This window comes from Oncorhynchus mykiss, chromosome 20 (genome assembly GCF_057628025.1).
Source record: "Oncorhynchus mykiss isolate SJ-2025 chromosome 20, ASM5762802v1, whole genome shotgun sequence".
NCBI classification, from domain to species: domain Eukaryota; kingdom Metazoa; phylum Chordata; class Actinopteri; order Salmoniformes; family Salmonidae; genus Oncorhynchus; species Oncorhynchus mykiss.
Genome location: NC_143041.1, coordinates 23,457,546 through 23,472,638, shown reverse-complemented (window position 1 = coordinate 23,472,638; position 15,093 = coordinate 23,457,546). Strand labels below are relative to the sequence as shown.

The window sequence follows — 15,093 nt, the reverse complement described above, 5'->3', positions numbered from 1 at the left end:
TTTGTTTACAGAATTCAAACATTCCTAGGTAACAGTAAACAGTATTAATAATCTGGACCGGTTTTCCGGTAAAATGTGATGTCATGATTGCTACACGCAACGGCTGCCCTTTGCTGATAACGTAGGCTACATAACGGAGAGGCGGAACTGGTACCTTAGAGAGCTGCTTAATGTCTGTGTTCAGTATCCGTGCAATACAGCACACTTGAGAAACTCAGGGATATTACGCTCCAGCCATGCGATACACTCTATATATATTCCTGTTATGCATTATCTATTGTGGTAAGTTTAACATATATAATTATGGTTTAATATGTACTATCTGAAGTTTTTTTAAATATAAAATAATGGGCTAATTATGAACAATTGAATGAAATACAAAAATTTGTATTTTGCTGTACAGTACTGTATTTATAAGGACCTCTTAGCACATCTGTTAGGATAATAACGCAATTTGACATATATAACATTGCAATGTTTAGAACTCGTTTGATGCTCGTCGTATGATCAATGTCTAGACTTTAAATGAATAGCAATTACTATAAGAAAGAGATAAACGTTATAATAGGTCTGGATGTCTGTTCTTTTAGTTGTACTGGTCAAGGGCGCACGGACATTAGATCACGTGGAGCGCTACGATGTCGTCCGACCTCAGAGACTGACTGGTCGGGTCAAAAGAAACATTTTCTCAAACCAGGTGCTTACATCCCGTTATCTTTTCTCTATAACTATGTAACAGTGGTTCCTGTAAATTAGGGAAATACAGTATTTCAAATCCCCAATAAAGAGGAGAACAGCGTTTCATTGTCGACATCTTACCTATAGGTTTATCCTGATGGGCTACAATATGTATTAACCATTTCTGGAGAGAACCACACAATTCATCTTGACAAAAATAGGTACATTATTTTAACCATCCACTATTTACTAGATGTGTTTTGGTAGCAAGTTTAGTAGCAGTTATTTTAATTGTTATTTTCATAGGCAACTTATTGGGAGGCATTACACTGAAACGAACTATTCCGAAGATGGAAAGCGGGTGACAACATTTCCAAATTATGAGGTATCGGAGCCATTAAATATAGTAGTTCAGATTTGTGTCACTTTGTTTTGTTTCATTCAAGAGAAGCTCTAAACCAATACTTGTACTAATTTAAACTTCCTTTAGGACCACTGCTATTATCATGGTCATATTCAAGGCATTGAAGATTCATCTGTTAGTGTTGGAATCTGTTCTGGCATTAGGTAAGTGAGTATTTCTGCATATTTCCTGTTTTCTATTGGCAGTTTCTGAACTTTCTGAACTAGTTGGCAATCAATAGATTTCTCAGGAAATCAAACTTCTCGTTTGAGAAATTCAACATGGCTATATTTCCACATATGTGTAATTCAAATCACTGAGACATTTGTGGTTGAAATTATTTTTGAAAGCGGTCTTAGACATTTAGAAATGTACCTGTCTTTTCACCTACAAGACAATGATTAGAGTTGCTATACTGAATAGCTTACTGCCTTTGATGTTGATTATTCATACTATATCATATAATTGGAGTAACAATGCTATTTTAATTGGGGAGAAACCGATTGTCCGTGCCTTGCAATTCCACACTCAGTAAACCGCTCACTGATGTGTCTTTCCAGTGGCTTTGTGAGGGCTGAGCAGAAGGTCTACTTGATTGAGCCTTTAGGAGACTCTGCCGATGGGGAGCATGCTCTGTACAGGCAGGAGCACCTCAGAACCAACAAGGCCAGCTGTGGTCACTCCAACGACAGCACGGTCTATGACCACGACCAGGGCCCGGCTCCCAGACTCTCGGGCCTCTTCAAGTCCAAAGGCTGGGTATGCAGTTACTTACTACTGCTTCCTTTTGTTACTTAGTTGCAACAATACACATCCAAAAATAGTGTTCAGGGTTCATGTTTTCTACTAGTTGTATTTATCTTGTAAGGTGAGTCCAGTGTTTTCTTATCTCCCTTTTTTTATTATTTTATTTTAGAAAAGTAAACCCATCACTGGACCTCAAAGATTTGTGGAGATGTATCTGGTGGCTGACTACACAGAGGTATATTATGTATCAACATAGATTTTATAGTTTGAAATGTTCCATTTGCCATCAAATTTTGTGCACAAAGTGATTTACATCCCTGTTAGTGAGCATTTCTCCTTTGCCAAGATAATCCATCCACATGGCATATCAAGAAGCTGATTTAAACAGCACGATCATTACACAGGTGCGCTTTGTGCTGGGGATAATAAAAGGCCACCCTAAAATGGGTAGTTTTGTCACACAACACAATACCACAGATGTCTCAAGTTTTGAGGGAGTGTGCAGTTGGCACGCTGACTGCAGGAATGTCCACCAGAACGGATGCCAGAGAATTGAAGGTTAAATTCTCTATCATAAACCGCTCCAACGTAGTTTTAGAGAATTTGGCAGTACATCCGACCGGCCTCACAACAGCAGACCATGTGTAACCACGTCAACCCAGGACCTCCACATCCAGCTTCTTCACCTGCAGGATCGTCTGAAACCAGTCACCAGGACAACTGATGAAACTGAGGAGTATTTCTGTCTGTAATAAAGCCCTTTTGTGGGTGGGCTTGGCTCCCAAGTGGGTGGGCCTGTGTCCTCCCAGGCCCCCACCCATGTCTGCGCCCCTGCCCAGTCATGTGAAAACCATAGACTACTGAATTTATTTCAATTGTCTGATTTCCTTATATGTAACTATAACTCAGTAAAATGGTTGCATGTTGCATTTATATTTTTGTTCAGTGTATGTATTTTAATTTTATTTTTCAGTACAAAATATTTGGAAGCGAAACCAAAACTCGGATGCTGGAAATTGCCAATCATGTTGATAAGGTACCCTTTCAAGGAAGTCATCTACTTGTGTGTCGTTTTGTATGTGTGTATGTGAATGTCTGCATAAGCATAGAGATTCACCGGTCCAGGCTCTAGTTATAGGCACTTTATTGAATTGCTTACTGTTTATAATCCGAGTTTAGGGCCAGGAGTTTTCCGACCTAGCTCTAGTACGTGTATCTTATATTCACGAAGGAGTTATTGAAAAGATTGCCGTCTCTGCTTCCTAGTTGTATCAGCCATTGAACATCCGGGTCATGCTGGTGGGGTTGGAGATGTGGACTACCAGGGATCACATTGATGTCACAGCCAGTCCTGAGAACACCCTGGATAGGTTTCTCCAGTGGCGTCAAGACGACCTTCTAAAGAGGGTAAAGCATGACAATGCCCAGTTTGTCACGTGAGTAATTAGCCGTATCTTTATTTTTTGTGTTGATGAAAGGAACTGGATTGCAATTAATCACAATTTTCCCATGACATTATTGTTTGATATTATGTACTGTAAAAAATGTAAATATAAAATGTTGTTTTTAATGCATAAAATTAGAACAATGGACAAATGTCTCGTCTTTTAGAACGATGAACAAATTCTAAAGCTTTTCCCCAACATTTTGTTGTTTTTAACAGTGGTAAAGATTTCTTGGGCGATACTGTCGGACTGGCAAATAAACTTGCCATGTGCACTGGAAGTTCAGGTGCAGTCAACCAGGACCACAATAGAAACCCATTTGGCATTGCCTCGACCATCGCTCATGAGATGGGCCACAACCTGGGCATGTCCCATGATACTTCAGGCTGCACCTGTGGGACATCGCTGTACAACGACAACTGTGTCATGGCAGATCGGCTCAGGTAAAGACAAAAACACTCATACATTACACAATTACTCACAAAATTCAATCCAATTTTATTTGTCACATACACATGGTTAGCAGATGTTAATGGTCACATACACATGGTTAGCAGATGTTAATGCGAGTGTAGCGAAATGCTTGTGCTTCTAGTTCCGACAATGCAGTAATAACCAATGAGTAATCTAACCTAACAATTCCACAACTACTACTTTATACACTCAAGTGTAAAGGGATAAAGAATATGTACATAAAGAGAGATGAATGTGTGACGGTACAGAACGGCATAGGGAAGATGCAGTAGATGGTATAGAGTACAGTATATACATATGAGATGAGTAATGTAGGTGTTACTGTAATTTAATTTATGCCAATGTGCTTTCATCAATTGAAAGCCCTTAATCTATTTTATGAGAATTCCTAAAATGTATTGTTTGCATAAAATAGACGCAGACCAGTCTTTCAATAATAGGTAATATAATTTATTCTCGGAGCTCGCTCCCACTTAATCACGTGCAGCAGTTTATATACAGATCATGACGTCATTTCATTGCTTTAACAGAATCCCCTCCTCTCGACCGGGACAAAGTAAGGTGAAAAGTTCATTCTAACTTACTAACACACTCCCAGATAACTTTTGACCCCTCAACATTATCGATCACCACTGAACTGACAGTTTTAATTAACAGAAAACCCAGGGATGCACTCACTGCCTTATCTAAAAACCCCAGAGCTAAGTTTCTGTAGGTTCAACGTTAGGTTAACGACATTATTTGTTTACACAGTCCCCAACCCATTCGTTTCTTCCTAGTTGGGATGGTGTTCATTAACTTTTATTACTCCTTGTCCTGTCTCACAATCCCACCTTATGAACTCATATAGTTAATCAGATATAAAATAAGTTTACTTAGTTACAGTTACATTTAAAATGATTTGTTCAGTCATATTAATCATAATTTCCTAACAGTAGGGTATATAAACATTATATTAAGTGGCATTGTTTAAAGTGGCTGGTGATACATGTATTACATAAAGATGGCAAAATGCAGTCGATGATATAGAGTACAGTATATACATATACATATGAGATGAGTAATGTAGGGTATGTAAACATTATATTAAGTGGCATTGTTTAAAGTGGCTAGTGATACATTTTTCCATCAATTTCCATTATTAAAGAGGCTGGAGTTGAGTCTGCATGTTGGCAGCAGCCACTCAATGTTAATGGTGGCTGTTTAACAGTCTGATGGCCTTGAGATAGAAGCTGTTTTTCAGTCTCTCGGTCCCTGCTTTGATGCACCTGTACTGACCTTGCCTTCTGGATGATAGCGGGGTGAACAGGCAGTGGCTCGGGTGGTTGTTATCCTTGATGATCTTTATGGCCTTCCTGTGACATCGGGTGGTGTAGGTGTCCTGGAGGGCAGGTAGTTTGCCCCCGGTGATGTGTTGTGCAGACCTCACTACCCTCTGGAGAGCCTTAAGGTTGTGGGTGGAGCAGTTGCCGTACCAGGCGGTGATACAGCCCGACAGGATGCTCTCGATTGTGCATCTGTAGAAGTTTGTGAGTGCTTTTGGTAACAAGCCAAATTTCTTCAGTCTCCTGAGGTTGAAGAGGCACTGCTGCGCCTTCTTCACAACGCTGTCTGTGTGGGTGGACCAATTCAGTTTGTCCGTGATGTGTACGCCGAGGAACTTAAAACTTACTACCCTCTCCACTACTGTCCCGTCGATGTGGATAGGGGGGTGCTCCCTCTGCTGTTTCCTGAAGTCCACGATCATCTCCTTTGTTTTGTTGACATTGAATGAGAGGTTATTTTCCTGACACCACACTCCGAGGGCCCTCACCTCCTCCCTGTAGGCCGTCTCGTCGTTGTTGATAATCAAGCCTACCACTGTAGTGTCGTCCGCAAACTTGATGATTGAGTTGGAGGCGTGCATGGCCACGCAGTCGTGGGTGAACAGGGAGTACAGGAGAGGGCTCAGAACGCACCCTTGTGGGGCCCCAGTGTTGAGGATCAGCAGGGTGGAGATGTTGTTACCTACCCTCACCACCTGGGGGTCGCCGTAAGGAAGTCCAGTACCCAGTTGCACAGGGCGGCGTCGAGACCCAGGGTCTCGAGCTTGATGACGAGTTTGGAGGGTACTATGGTGTTAAATGCTGAGCTGTAGTCAATGAACAGCATTCTCACATAGGTATTCCTCTTGTCCAGATGGGTTAGGGCAGTGTGGTTGCGATTGCGTCGTCTGTGGACCTATTGGGGCGGTAAGCAAATTGGAGTGGGTCAAGGGTGTCAGGTAGGGTGGAGGTGATATGGTCCTTGACTAGTCTCTCAAAGCACTTCATGATGATGGAAGTGAGTGCTACGGGGCGGTAGTTGTTTAGCTCAGTTACCTTAGCTTTCTTGGGAACAGGAACAATGGTGGCCCTCTTGAAGCATGTGGGAACAGCAGACTGGAATAAGGATTGATTGAATATGTCCGTAAACACACCAGCCAGCTGGTCTGCGCATGCTCTGAGGACGCGGCTGGGGATGCCGTCTGGGCCTGCAGCCTTGCGAGGGTTAACACGTTTAAATGTTTTACTCAAGTCGGCTGCAGTGAAGGAGAGCCCGCAGGTTTTGGTAGCGGGCCATGTCAGTGGCACTGTATTGTCTTCAAAGCGAGCAAAAAAGTTATTTAGTCTGCCTGGGAGCAAGACATCCTGGTCCGCGACACATTGACACACTGAGGCATTTCCTATGTTATTATGTTAGTCATTCTAAAGTGAGCTATCATTCCCACACCTTCAGGTCAGTGTACCCAGAGCTGTTCAGTGGCTGCAGTCAGGAGCAGCTGAGTGACTTCCTGGAGAGAGCCAATCCCAGCTGTCTGCAGGACACACCCGGCTCTGACAAGCTGTATGTGGGGCCTGCCTGTGGCAATGGCTTCCTGGACCCTGGAGAGGAGTGTGACTGTGGAACTGTAGAGGTTAGTCAGGCTCCATGTACAGTACCAGTCAAAAGTTTGGACACACCTACTCATTGCAGGGTTTTTCTTTATTTGTACAATTTTCTACATTGTAGAATAATAGTCAAGACATCAAAACTATGAAATAACACATGGAATCATGTAGTAACCAGAAAAGTGTTAAACAAATAAAAATATATTTGAGATTTGAGATTCTTCAAAGTAGCCGCCTTGAACACAGCTTTGCACACTCTTGGCATTCTCTCAACCAGCTTCATGAATGCATTTCAATTAACAAGTGTGTCTTGTTAAAAGTTCATTTGTGGAATTTCTTTCCTTCGTAATGCGTTTGAGACAATCAGTTGTGTTGTGACAAGGTAGGGGTGGTATACAAAAGATAACCCTATTTAGTAAAATACCAAGTCAAATAAGCAAAGATAAACAACAGTCCATCATTACTTTAAGACATGATGGTCAATCAATCCAGAAAACGTCAAGAACTCTTCAAGTGCAGTTGCAAAAACCATCAAGCGCTATGATGAAACTGGCTCTAATGAGGACCGCCACAGGAAAGGAAGACCCAGAGTTACTTCTGCTGCAGAGGATAAGTTCATTAGAGTTAACTCCACCTCAGATTGCAGCCCAAATAAATGCTTCACAGAGTTCCAGTAACATACACATCTCAACATAAACTGTTCAGAGGAGACTGCGTGAATCAGGCCTTCATGGTCCAATTGCTTCAAAGAAACCACTACTAAAGGACACCAATGAGAATAAAAGATTAATGGACATTAGACCGGTTGAAATCTGTCCTTTGGTCTGAAGGGTCCAAATTTGAGATTTTTGGTTCCAACCTCCGTGTCTTTGTGAGATGCAGAGTAGGTGAACGAATGATCTCCGCATGTGTGGTTCCCACCGTGAAGCATGGAGGAGGGGGTGTGGGGGTGCTTTGCTAGTGACTCTGTCTGTGATTTATTTAGAATTCCAGGCACACTTAACCAGCATGGCTACCACAACACTCAGCAGCATACGCCATCCCATCTGGTTTGTGCTTAGTGGGACTATCATTTGTTTTTCAACAGGACAATGACCCAACACACCTCCAGGCTGTGTAAGGGCTATTTGACTAAAGAGAGTGATGGAGTGCTGCATCAGAGGACCAGGTCTCTGCAGTCACCCGACCTCAACCCAATTGAGATGGTTTGGGATGAGTTGGACCTCAGAGTGAAGGAAAAGCAGCCAACAACTCCTCAGCATATGTGGGAACTCCTTCAAGACTGTTGCAAAAGCATTCCTCATGAAGCTGGTTGAGAGAATGCCAAGACTGTGCAAAGCTGTCGTCAAGGCAAAGTGTGGCTACTTTGAAAAATATAAAACCCTTGAATGAGTAGGTGTGTCCAAACTTTTGACTGGTACTGTATGTACACTGCCATTGATTATATTGTCTTACACTATTCCTCTGACTCAAAGGTTTGGCTTTGTTATAAGGATGACAAACATTTTCAAACGCATATGAAAGGGAGACAAAATATACACATGCATGAATGCTTTGCACCTTAAATGACATTTTTTGGGTGACTGACTTTTATAAATAATTCATTTGACAGTGGTAAGATGAAATAGTTATTTTGTCTTTTGTCTCGGACTGGTGTGTCTTTTGTCCCTCCCAGGAGTGTAAGAATCCCTGCTGTGACCCCACAACCTGTCGCCTCACTGAGGGATCCAGCTGTGATCATGGAACATGCTGCGAAAACTGCCAAGTAAGTGCATTTTTGATCTTTATGTAAAACCATATTCAAATCTGGGTGCTTTATTAAACGTATGATTGAATGACTCAGACCAGCTGGTAACGTCCATCTTTGATCTCTCTTTGCTCACCACGACTCAGACAGACACACCCAACCAACTGCAACTAATAACCACCAGCAACAAAAAAAGAACATAGCCATAAGAGAAGTAGGGTTCGGCTCTATAAAGAACAGATGGGTGGATTGAGAAACCAGGGTTGGGATACTAGCAATAATGTGTTTCCCTGTACTGTACAGTCCATATCCTTCCTCCTTCCAAAATGACAGTCAGGGGACTGTAAGAAGCGGGCCTAGTCAGTCATCAAATAAAATCTGTACTGTATGAACCACCAGACTTGGCATCTAACCAAGAATCATACACTTTGCTGTAGTAGTAGTGTCCGATTTTTAGCAGACATTTATGTTAGCTGTATTAGTTATTAATCTGTTAGGAAGTTACTTACTCAACCACTGAACTATTTGTTCTCCATTCAACCTTCAGCTTAAACAGGCAACCAGTTTGTGTAGAGCAGCTTCCAGTGATTGTGACCTGGCAGAGTATTGCACTGGAACTTCAGAGCATTGCCCAGAAGATACCTTTAAAATGAACGGGAAACCTTGCAACTATAGTCTGGGGTACTGCTACAATGGGCAATGCCCAACACTTCAGCAACACTGCAAGAGACTATGGGGACCAGGTACTTGTCTTTACTGTTTTAAGTACATAGCCAATGATGTTTCTTATCAATTATATATTCATTTACACTACACTAGTTATGACATAGCGCAACCATCCATAACTGTATGATGTTATTTCATTAACACAAAGCAGAACCCTTCCAGAAACAAAATAGGCCTAGATATAATCTCATTCAGTTAGTGCAAGTTAAATGTCATATTGTGATTTGTGCAATGATGATAATCTGCAGTAAGGATTCCTGTCATATCCTGTGGAACCAAGAATCATAACTCTCATCTCTCTTATCTTCTAGCGGCACAAGTAGGCACGGATTCCTGCTTTAATCTAAACCTCGGTGGCATTGAAGGTGCCCACTGCGGAAGGACCAAATATGGCTTTGTGCGTTGCACACCACAGTATGTCCACTCCCATCTGTCACATTGACTTCCTGTGTTTTGACATTTCCATTTCCTGACATTTCACTTCACAATATGATCACACAATGTTCCTCCCAAGGCAATTTACAAATAATAGAAAACAGCTATTACAATACTTCCGTAAGTTTGTGTTGTTAAGAAAGACATTATCATATTATTTTCTTCTCCTAGGAATATAAAATGTGGAACGCTATTTTGCTCGGGAGGGGATGAGTATCCCATTACTGGGCAGAAGGCCTCCTATACAATGAGGGGAACATGCAACATAGCAGTGGACCAGGATAAGACAAGAGCCCTCGACATGGTCCCAACAGGAACCAAATGTGGAATGAATGAGGTAAGACTGTTTCTGAAATCCAAATCATCCCTTGAGAGGGCCTTATTGGAATTCATATGAGTGTGCAAATGAAGTGAACAATTCATCTTTGTTTCCATAGGTTTGCTATGATCACAAATGCCAAGATGTCAAAGTCTATGGTCAAACGGAGGACTGTTCATCAAAATGCCACAACAATGGGGTGAGTGCATTGATTGTTGATTTTGAGTTGTTAGAAAACTTCCGCTAGAATTGTCATCACAATCATGGCTCTCTTTTGTTAGGTGTGCAACAACAAGGGACAGTGCCACTGTAACCCAGGTTGGGCTCCACCCTACTGTGACGTCAAGTATTCAGACTTGCCTCAAGGTATGCCTCATTCACTCTGTTGTGACATGCATTGTGGTTTATGTATTTCATATCATGTGTTACATTTTGTAAAGGTAAACCTGAACAGTTGATAAAAATGGACATCTTTTAATGATTAGTAATGTTTTGGTTTTGCAGACCAATTTGGGGTGGTAGCTGGTGTCTCTGCATCAATAGCTGTCTTGTTGCTGCTCACTTTCCTGGTTGCAGGACTGATGTGCTGCAAGAAGGACAAAAGAGAGAACTACATTTCCAAAAGGTGAGTTTTTTCCGCCAACGTATTCTTTTTTTAGCTTTTTGTGAATGCCTCTTCAGTTGTCATTTCAAATGATTTGGTACACAATCAACATATTGATGTGTTAAGTATTGATCTGTATTTGAAGGAAAGTCCACTCTGCTCCGGGCCAGTTGAACCCAATGTTCCAGGAGCGGAGTGGGAAGGGTAATCCTCTTAGCAAGCCCCCCCAAATCAGCCAACCCACCTTCATGGAGTCATCTGCAACACAAGCCTGTATCCCTCTGTTTGTCACTGTGGTCCCTTCCAGGCCCCCTCCACAGGTGAGCTACATTACCACAACATTATCTCAACATTACCACTAGTCCAGGCAGATTGATAAAGGCCTTATGTGGAGTCATTTGTAGTATCATGTTACACATAACATACATATGCAGTTGAAGTCGGAAGTTTACATACAATTAGGTTGGAGTCATTAAAACTCATTTTTCAACCACTCCACAAATTTCTTGTTAACAAACTATATTTTTAGCAAGTCGGTTAGGACATCTACTTTGTGCATGACACAAGTCATTTTTCCAACAATTGTTTAAAGACAGATTATTTCACTTATAATTCACTGTATCACAATTCCAGTGGGTCAGAAGTTTACATACACTTAGTTGACTGTGCCTTTAAACAGGTTGGAAAATTCCATATAATTATGTCATGGCTTTGGAAGCTTCTGATAGGCTAATTGACATCATTTGAGTCAATTGGAGGTGTACCTGTGGATGTATTTCAAGGCCTCTTTGCTTGACATCATGGGAAAATCAAAAGAAATCAGCCAAGACCTCAGAAAACAAATAGTAGAATTCCACAAGTCGGGTTCATCCTTGGGAGCAATTTCCAAATGCCTGAAGGTACCACGTTCATCTGTACAAACAATAGTACGCAAGTATAAACACCATGGGACCACGCAGCCGTCATACCGCTCAGGAAGGAGACGCGTTCTGTCTCCTAGAGATGAACTTACTTTGGTGCGAAAAGTGCAAATCAATCCCAGAACAACAGCAAAGGACCTTGTGAAGATGCTGGAGGAAACAGGTACAAAAGTATCTATATCCACAGTAAAACGAGTCCTATATCGACATAACCTGAAAGGCCGCACAACAAGGATGAAGCCACTGCTCCAAAATCGCCATAAAAAAGCCAGACTAAGGTTTGTAACTGCACATGGGAACAAAGATCGTACTTTTTGGAGAAATGTCCTCTGATCTGATGAAACAAAAATAGAACTGTTTGGCCATAATGACCATCATTATCTTTAGAGGAAAAAGGGGGAGGCTTGCACGCTGAAGAACACCATCCCAACCGTGAAGCACAGGGGTGGCAGCATCATGTTGTGGGGGTGCTTTGCTGCAGGAGGGACTGGTGCACTTCACAAAATAGATGGCGTCATTGGGAGGAAAATTATTTGGATATATTGAAGCAACATCTCAAGACATCAGTCAGGAAGTTAAAGCTTGGTCGCAAATGGGTCTTCCAAATGGACAATGACCCCAAGCATACTTCCAAAGTTGTGGCAAAATGGCTTAAGGACAACTAAATCGAGGTATTGGAGTGGCCATCACAAAGCCCTGACCTTAATCCCATAGAAAATTGGTGGGTAGAACTGAAACAGCGTGTGTGAGGAAGGAGGCCTACAAAACTGACTCAGTTACACCATGTCTGTCAGGAGGAATGGGCCGAAATTCACCCAACTTATTGTGGGAAGCTTGTGGAAGGCTACCCAAAATTTCTGACCCAAGTTAAACAATTTAAAGGCAATGCTACCAATTGAGTGTATGTAAACTTCTGACCCACTGGGAATGTGATGAAAGAAATAAAAGCTCAAATAAATCCTATCTACTATTATTCTGACATTTCACATTCTTATAATAAAGTGGTGATCCTAACTTACCTAAGACAGGGAATTTTTACTAGGATTAAATGTCAGGAATTGTGAAAAACTGAGTTTAAATGTATTTGGCTAAGGTCTATGTAAACTTCAACTGTATGTAGTTCCTATGTAATATATAATAATATCAACAAGAATTTAAACAGTTTGCTGAACTGATAGAGATAGCCTGCCTAAAGTAAAGTGGGTATGTTTTGAGTAGATATTTAGAAAGGAAAATAAATGCAGACTAAGCGGAGAACAATATTTTGTCTTCCAGCCACCAAAGAGCTTGCCTGCAGTGCTGCCACAGTCTTGCATTGAACCGGTGAGCTATGTCAATTGAAATACTGAAACATATCATGTTACTAAACTCAGGAATCTTAGAAACGTACTGTATACTGACGCACCAAACTTGTGCAAACATTTTCTTTATTCTATTTTTTATCAGACTAAACCCCTACCTCCATCAAAGCCTTTGCCGACTCTGAGTAGCACACCGGTAAGTCATTTCAGCCATTACAGTTAATAGCATGTTGACATTTAATAACTGTATAACAACTAACTACATGGTCTCTACACAGTCTTATCATGAACTCATTATCAATTGGTGTATATTGTTCTGTTAGAAAATCAAGCATGTTGTCCCAGTGCCACCAGTCAAGGCCACAGCACCAATGGTACCCATTAAATACCCACAAGTAGGTGTTCATTTAACACACTTATTGTAGTCATGTCTTTTGTCTCCTAAAATCATGACATAGCACGAAAGTAAAATAAAAAAATTACTTTGTTGGTAATTCCTTATGAAACCAGAATTGAAGGGCATGTTTCAAGATGGCCGTCTAACTGATCCCTGTGTGTTCAGCAGACCTCAGGAGGAGCAAGCCACAAGATTGCACTGAAGCCTCCCCCCATGCCACGTCAATGATGACTACTGCATGTAGCAATATGTTGACTCATAGGAAGACAGACCTTTGATGAGCCCAGTTCTTGTTTCAGACTCTAGGAGGTCCTGAATGACTGAGCCTAATATGCATCTGTGGAGAATGTCTTTGAAAACTCAACATCAACATAGTGATGTCTCAGAATGTGCTTCTCAACCACTGTGGAAAAGTGGTTTGGAAAATGCTGGAACAGATTGCTGGTGCATTTCTCATGCAGTGTTTTTATTTCTTCAATTATTGTATGTAAAAAAACAAACATGTTACAGTAGACCATTCCCTTTGACATGAACCTTTGGCAGTTTCACTCGTTTTTATAGGTTGCCTCTGTTTGCACTTTTTACAAGGGAGAGAGCGTAATTCTACTTTGGAATTCTTGTACTTATGAATGTTAATTTACTGTTTTATGATCTCAAGCCAGTGTGCCTTTAAAAAAATAAGTATTACATTGATGTTAGTTCTTTTTTCAAGATATTACAAATGAATGGTACATGTGAGAGGTACAGTGCCTTCAGAAAGTATTCACACCTCTTGACTTTTTCCACATGTTGTTGTTACAAAGTGGGATATAAATGGATTTAATTGTCATTTATTGTCAACGATCTACACAAATCTAATGTCAAAGTGGAATATCTTGATTTAGATAAGTATTAAACCTCCTGAGTCAATACATGTTAGAATCACCTTTTGCAGCGACTACAGCTGTGAGTCTTTCTGGGTGATTTTAAGGGACAGATTTTGACCCGAGTTAAGCACATAAATGGAACGTAATTCCCTTTTCTGCACTTTTCTCTATGCGTATTCTGACCTTGAACTTAAGCAGGAGAATAGCATGCTATTCACCTGCTATTCAGTTTGGGTAGACATTGAATAAATTACTTAATTCCCTAATAATTCCACCCCCTTTACATGCGAGGAAACCATGAATAATGTCTAGCAAACCTACCGGTTCCTAGTGGATGGAAAAACACTATTCTCTCCATGCACTATAATTTACAACTTGACAACAGCTATTGATAAGTGCTACAGAAATGAGTAATCTGTTTGGATAAGATAATTGTACAAACAAAAATATAAATGCAACATGAAACAATTTCAAAGATTTTACAGTTCATATAAGGAAATCAGTCAATTTAAATAAATTAATTAGGTCCTAGTCTATAGATTCCACATGACTGGGAATAGAGATATGCATCAGTTGGTCAAGGATACCTTGGAAAAAACGTAGGGTCGTTTAGATGAATGGCACGACAATGGGCCTCAGGATAGCTTATGCCTGCCCATACCATAACCCCAATGCCACTCTGTTCACAATGTTGACACTACCAGGACAAGTTAACCAGAAATAACCAAGTTGCCTGGGTACCACCAACATGTTCCTGACCAGTGAACTTGACAAACAAGCCAGTTACAGCTTTTCGTGTGGTAAGCAGCAACAATCGAACTAGAACAAGCCTAAGAATTAAATTATAGTCCTTACTGTGAAGGAGAAGAACACTTCCTATGCCCCTTTCCTGAGTTTAAGCAGCTCTCGAGGGAGAAGGTCAGCGATTGGTATCAGTTAAAGGCCTTTTCTGGAGGTGTTCCCCCTCCCATGCAACACCTTCAAGGAGTTACACCTCACCGTGCTACATGAGGTCATACCGCAAGAGCACAGGAACGTCCTTATGGTCAGCACCGACACAGCCGAGACGGGGTTCCTATATCTTGACCGCCCAAACCGCTCACCACGAGTGACATTAAAAGT

At 41.2% G+C, this 15,093-nt stretch overlaps 1 protein-coding gene across 2 annotated transcripts; it reads left to right on the top strand.

Annotated features, from left to right (window-relative positions):
* Positions 1 to 77: 77 nt before the first annotated feature.
* On the top strand, positions 78 to 14,014 carry LOC110499148 (disintegrin and metalloproteinase domain-containing protein 8). Of its 2 annotated transcripts, none has more exons than XM_021576093.3 (23): positions 78 to 282; positions 591 to 697; positions 826 to 899; positions 985 to 1,063; positions 1,169 to 1,245; positions 1,642 to 1,840; positions 1,998 to 2,063; positions 2,802 to 2,864; positions 3,095 to 3,264; positions 3,492 to 3,716; positions 6,505 to 6,682; positions 8,332 to 8,421; positions 8,951 to 9,146; positions 9,441 to 9,543; positions 9,736 to 9,901; positions 10,002 to 10,082; positions 10,165 to 10,249; positions 10,388 to 10,508; positions 10,633 to 10,807; positions 12,683 to 12,730; positions 12,854 to 12,904; positions 13,032 to 13,103; positions 13,274 to 14,014. In XM_021576093.3, the coding sequence occupies exons 1-23, from the start codon at positions 237 to 239 to the stop codon at positions 13,331 to 13,333; spliced, it is 2,532 nt and encodes an 843-aa protein (XP_021431768.3). In that variant the 5' UTR covers positions 78 to 236; the 3' UTR covers positions 13,334 to 14,014. The 2 variants fall into 2 exon arrangements, with proteins under 2 accessions (XP_021431768.3, XP_021431767.3); XM_021576092.3 differs by having other exon boundaries at positions 93 to 282; positions 13,271 to 14,014.
* The last annotated feature ends 1,079 nt before the right edge of the window (positions 14,015 to 15,093 follow it).

Bases quoted from the DNA above. Each gene is read 5' to 3' on its own strand.
- LOC110499148 (XM_021576092.3), top strand. From the start codon at position 237: ATGCGATACACTCTATATATATTCCTGTTATGCATTATCTATTGTG. The intron at 8,422-8,950 runs GTAAGTGCATTT...TTCAACCTTCAG, and splicing joins CATGCTGCGAAAACTGCCAA to CTTAAACAGGCAACCAGTTT. The intron at 9,147-9,440 runs GTACTTGTCTTT...CTTATCTTCTAG, and splicing joins CAAGAGACTATGGGGACCAG to CGGCACAAGTAGGCACGGAT.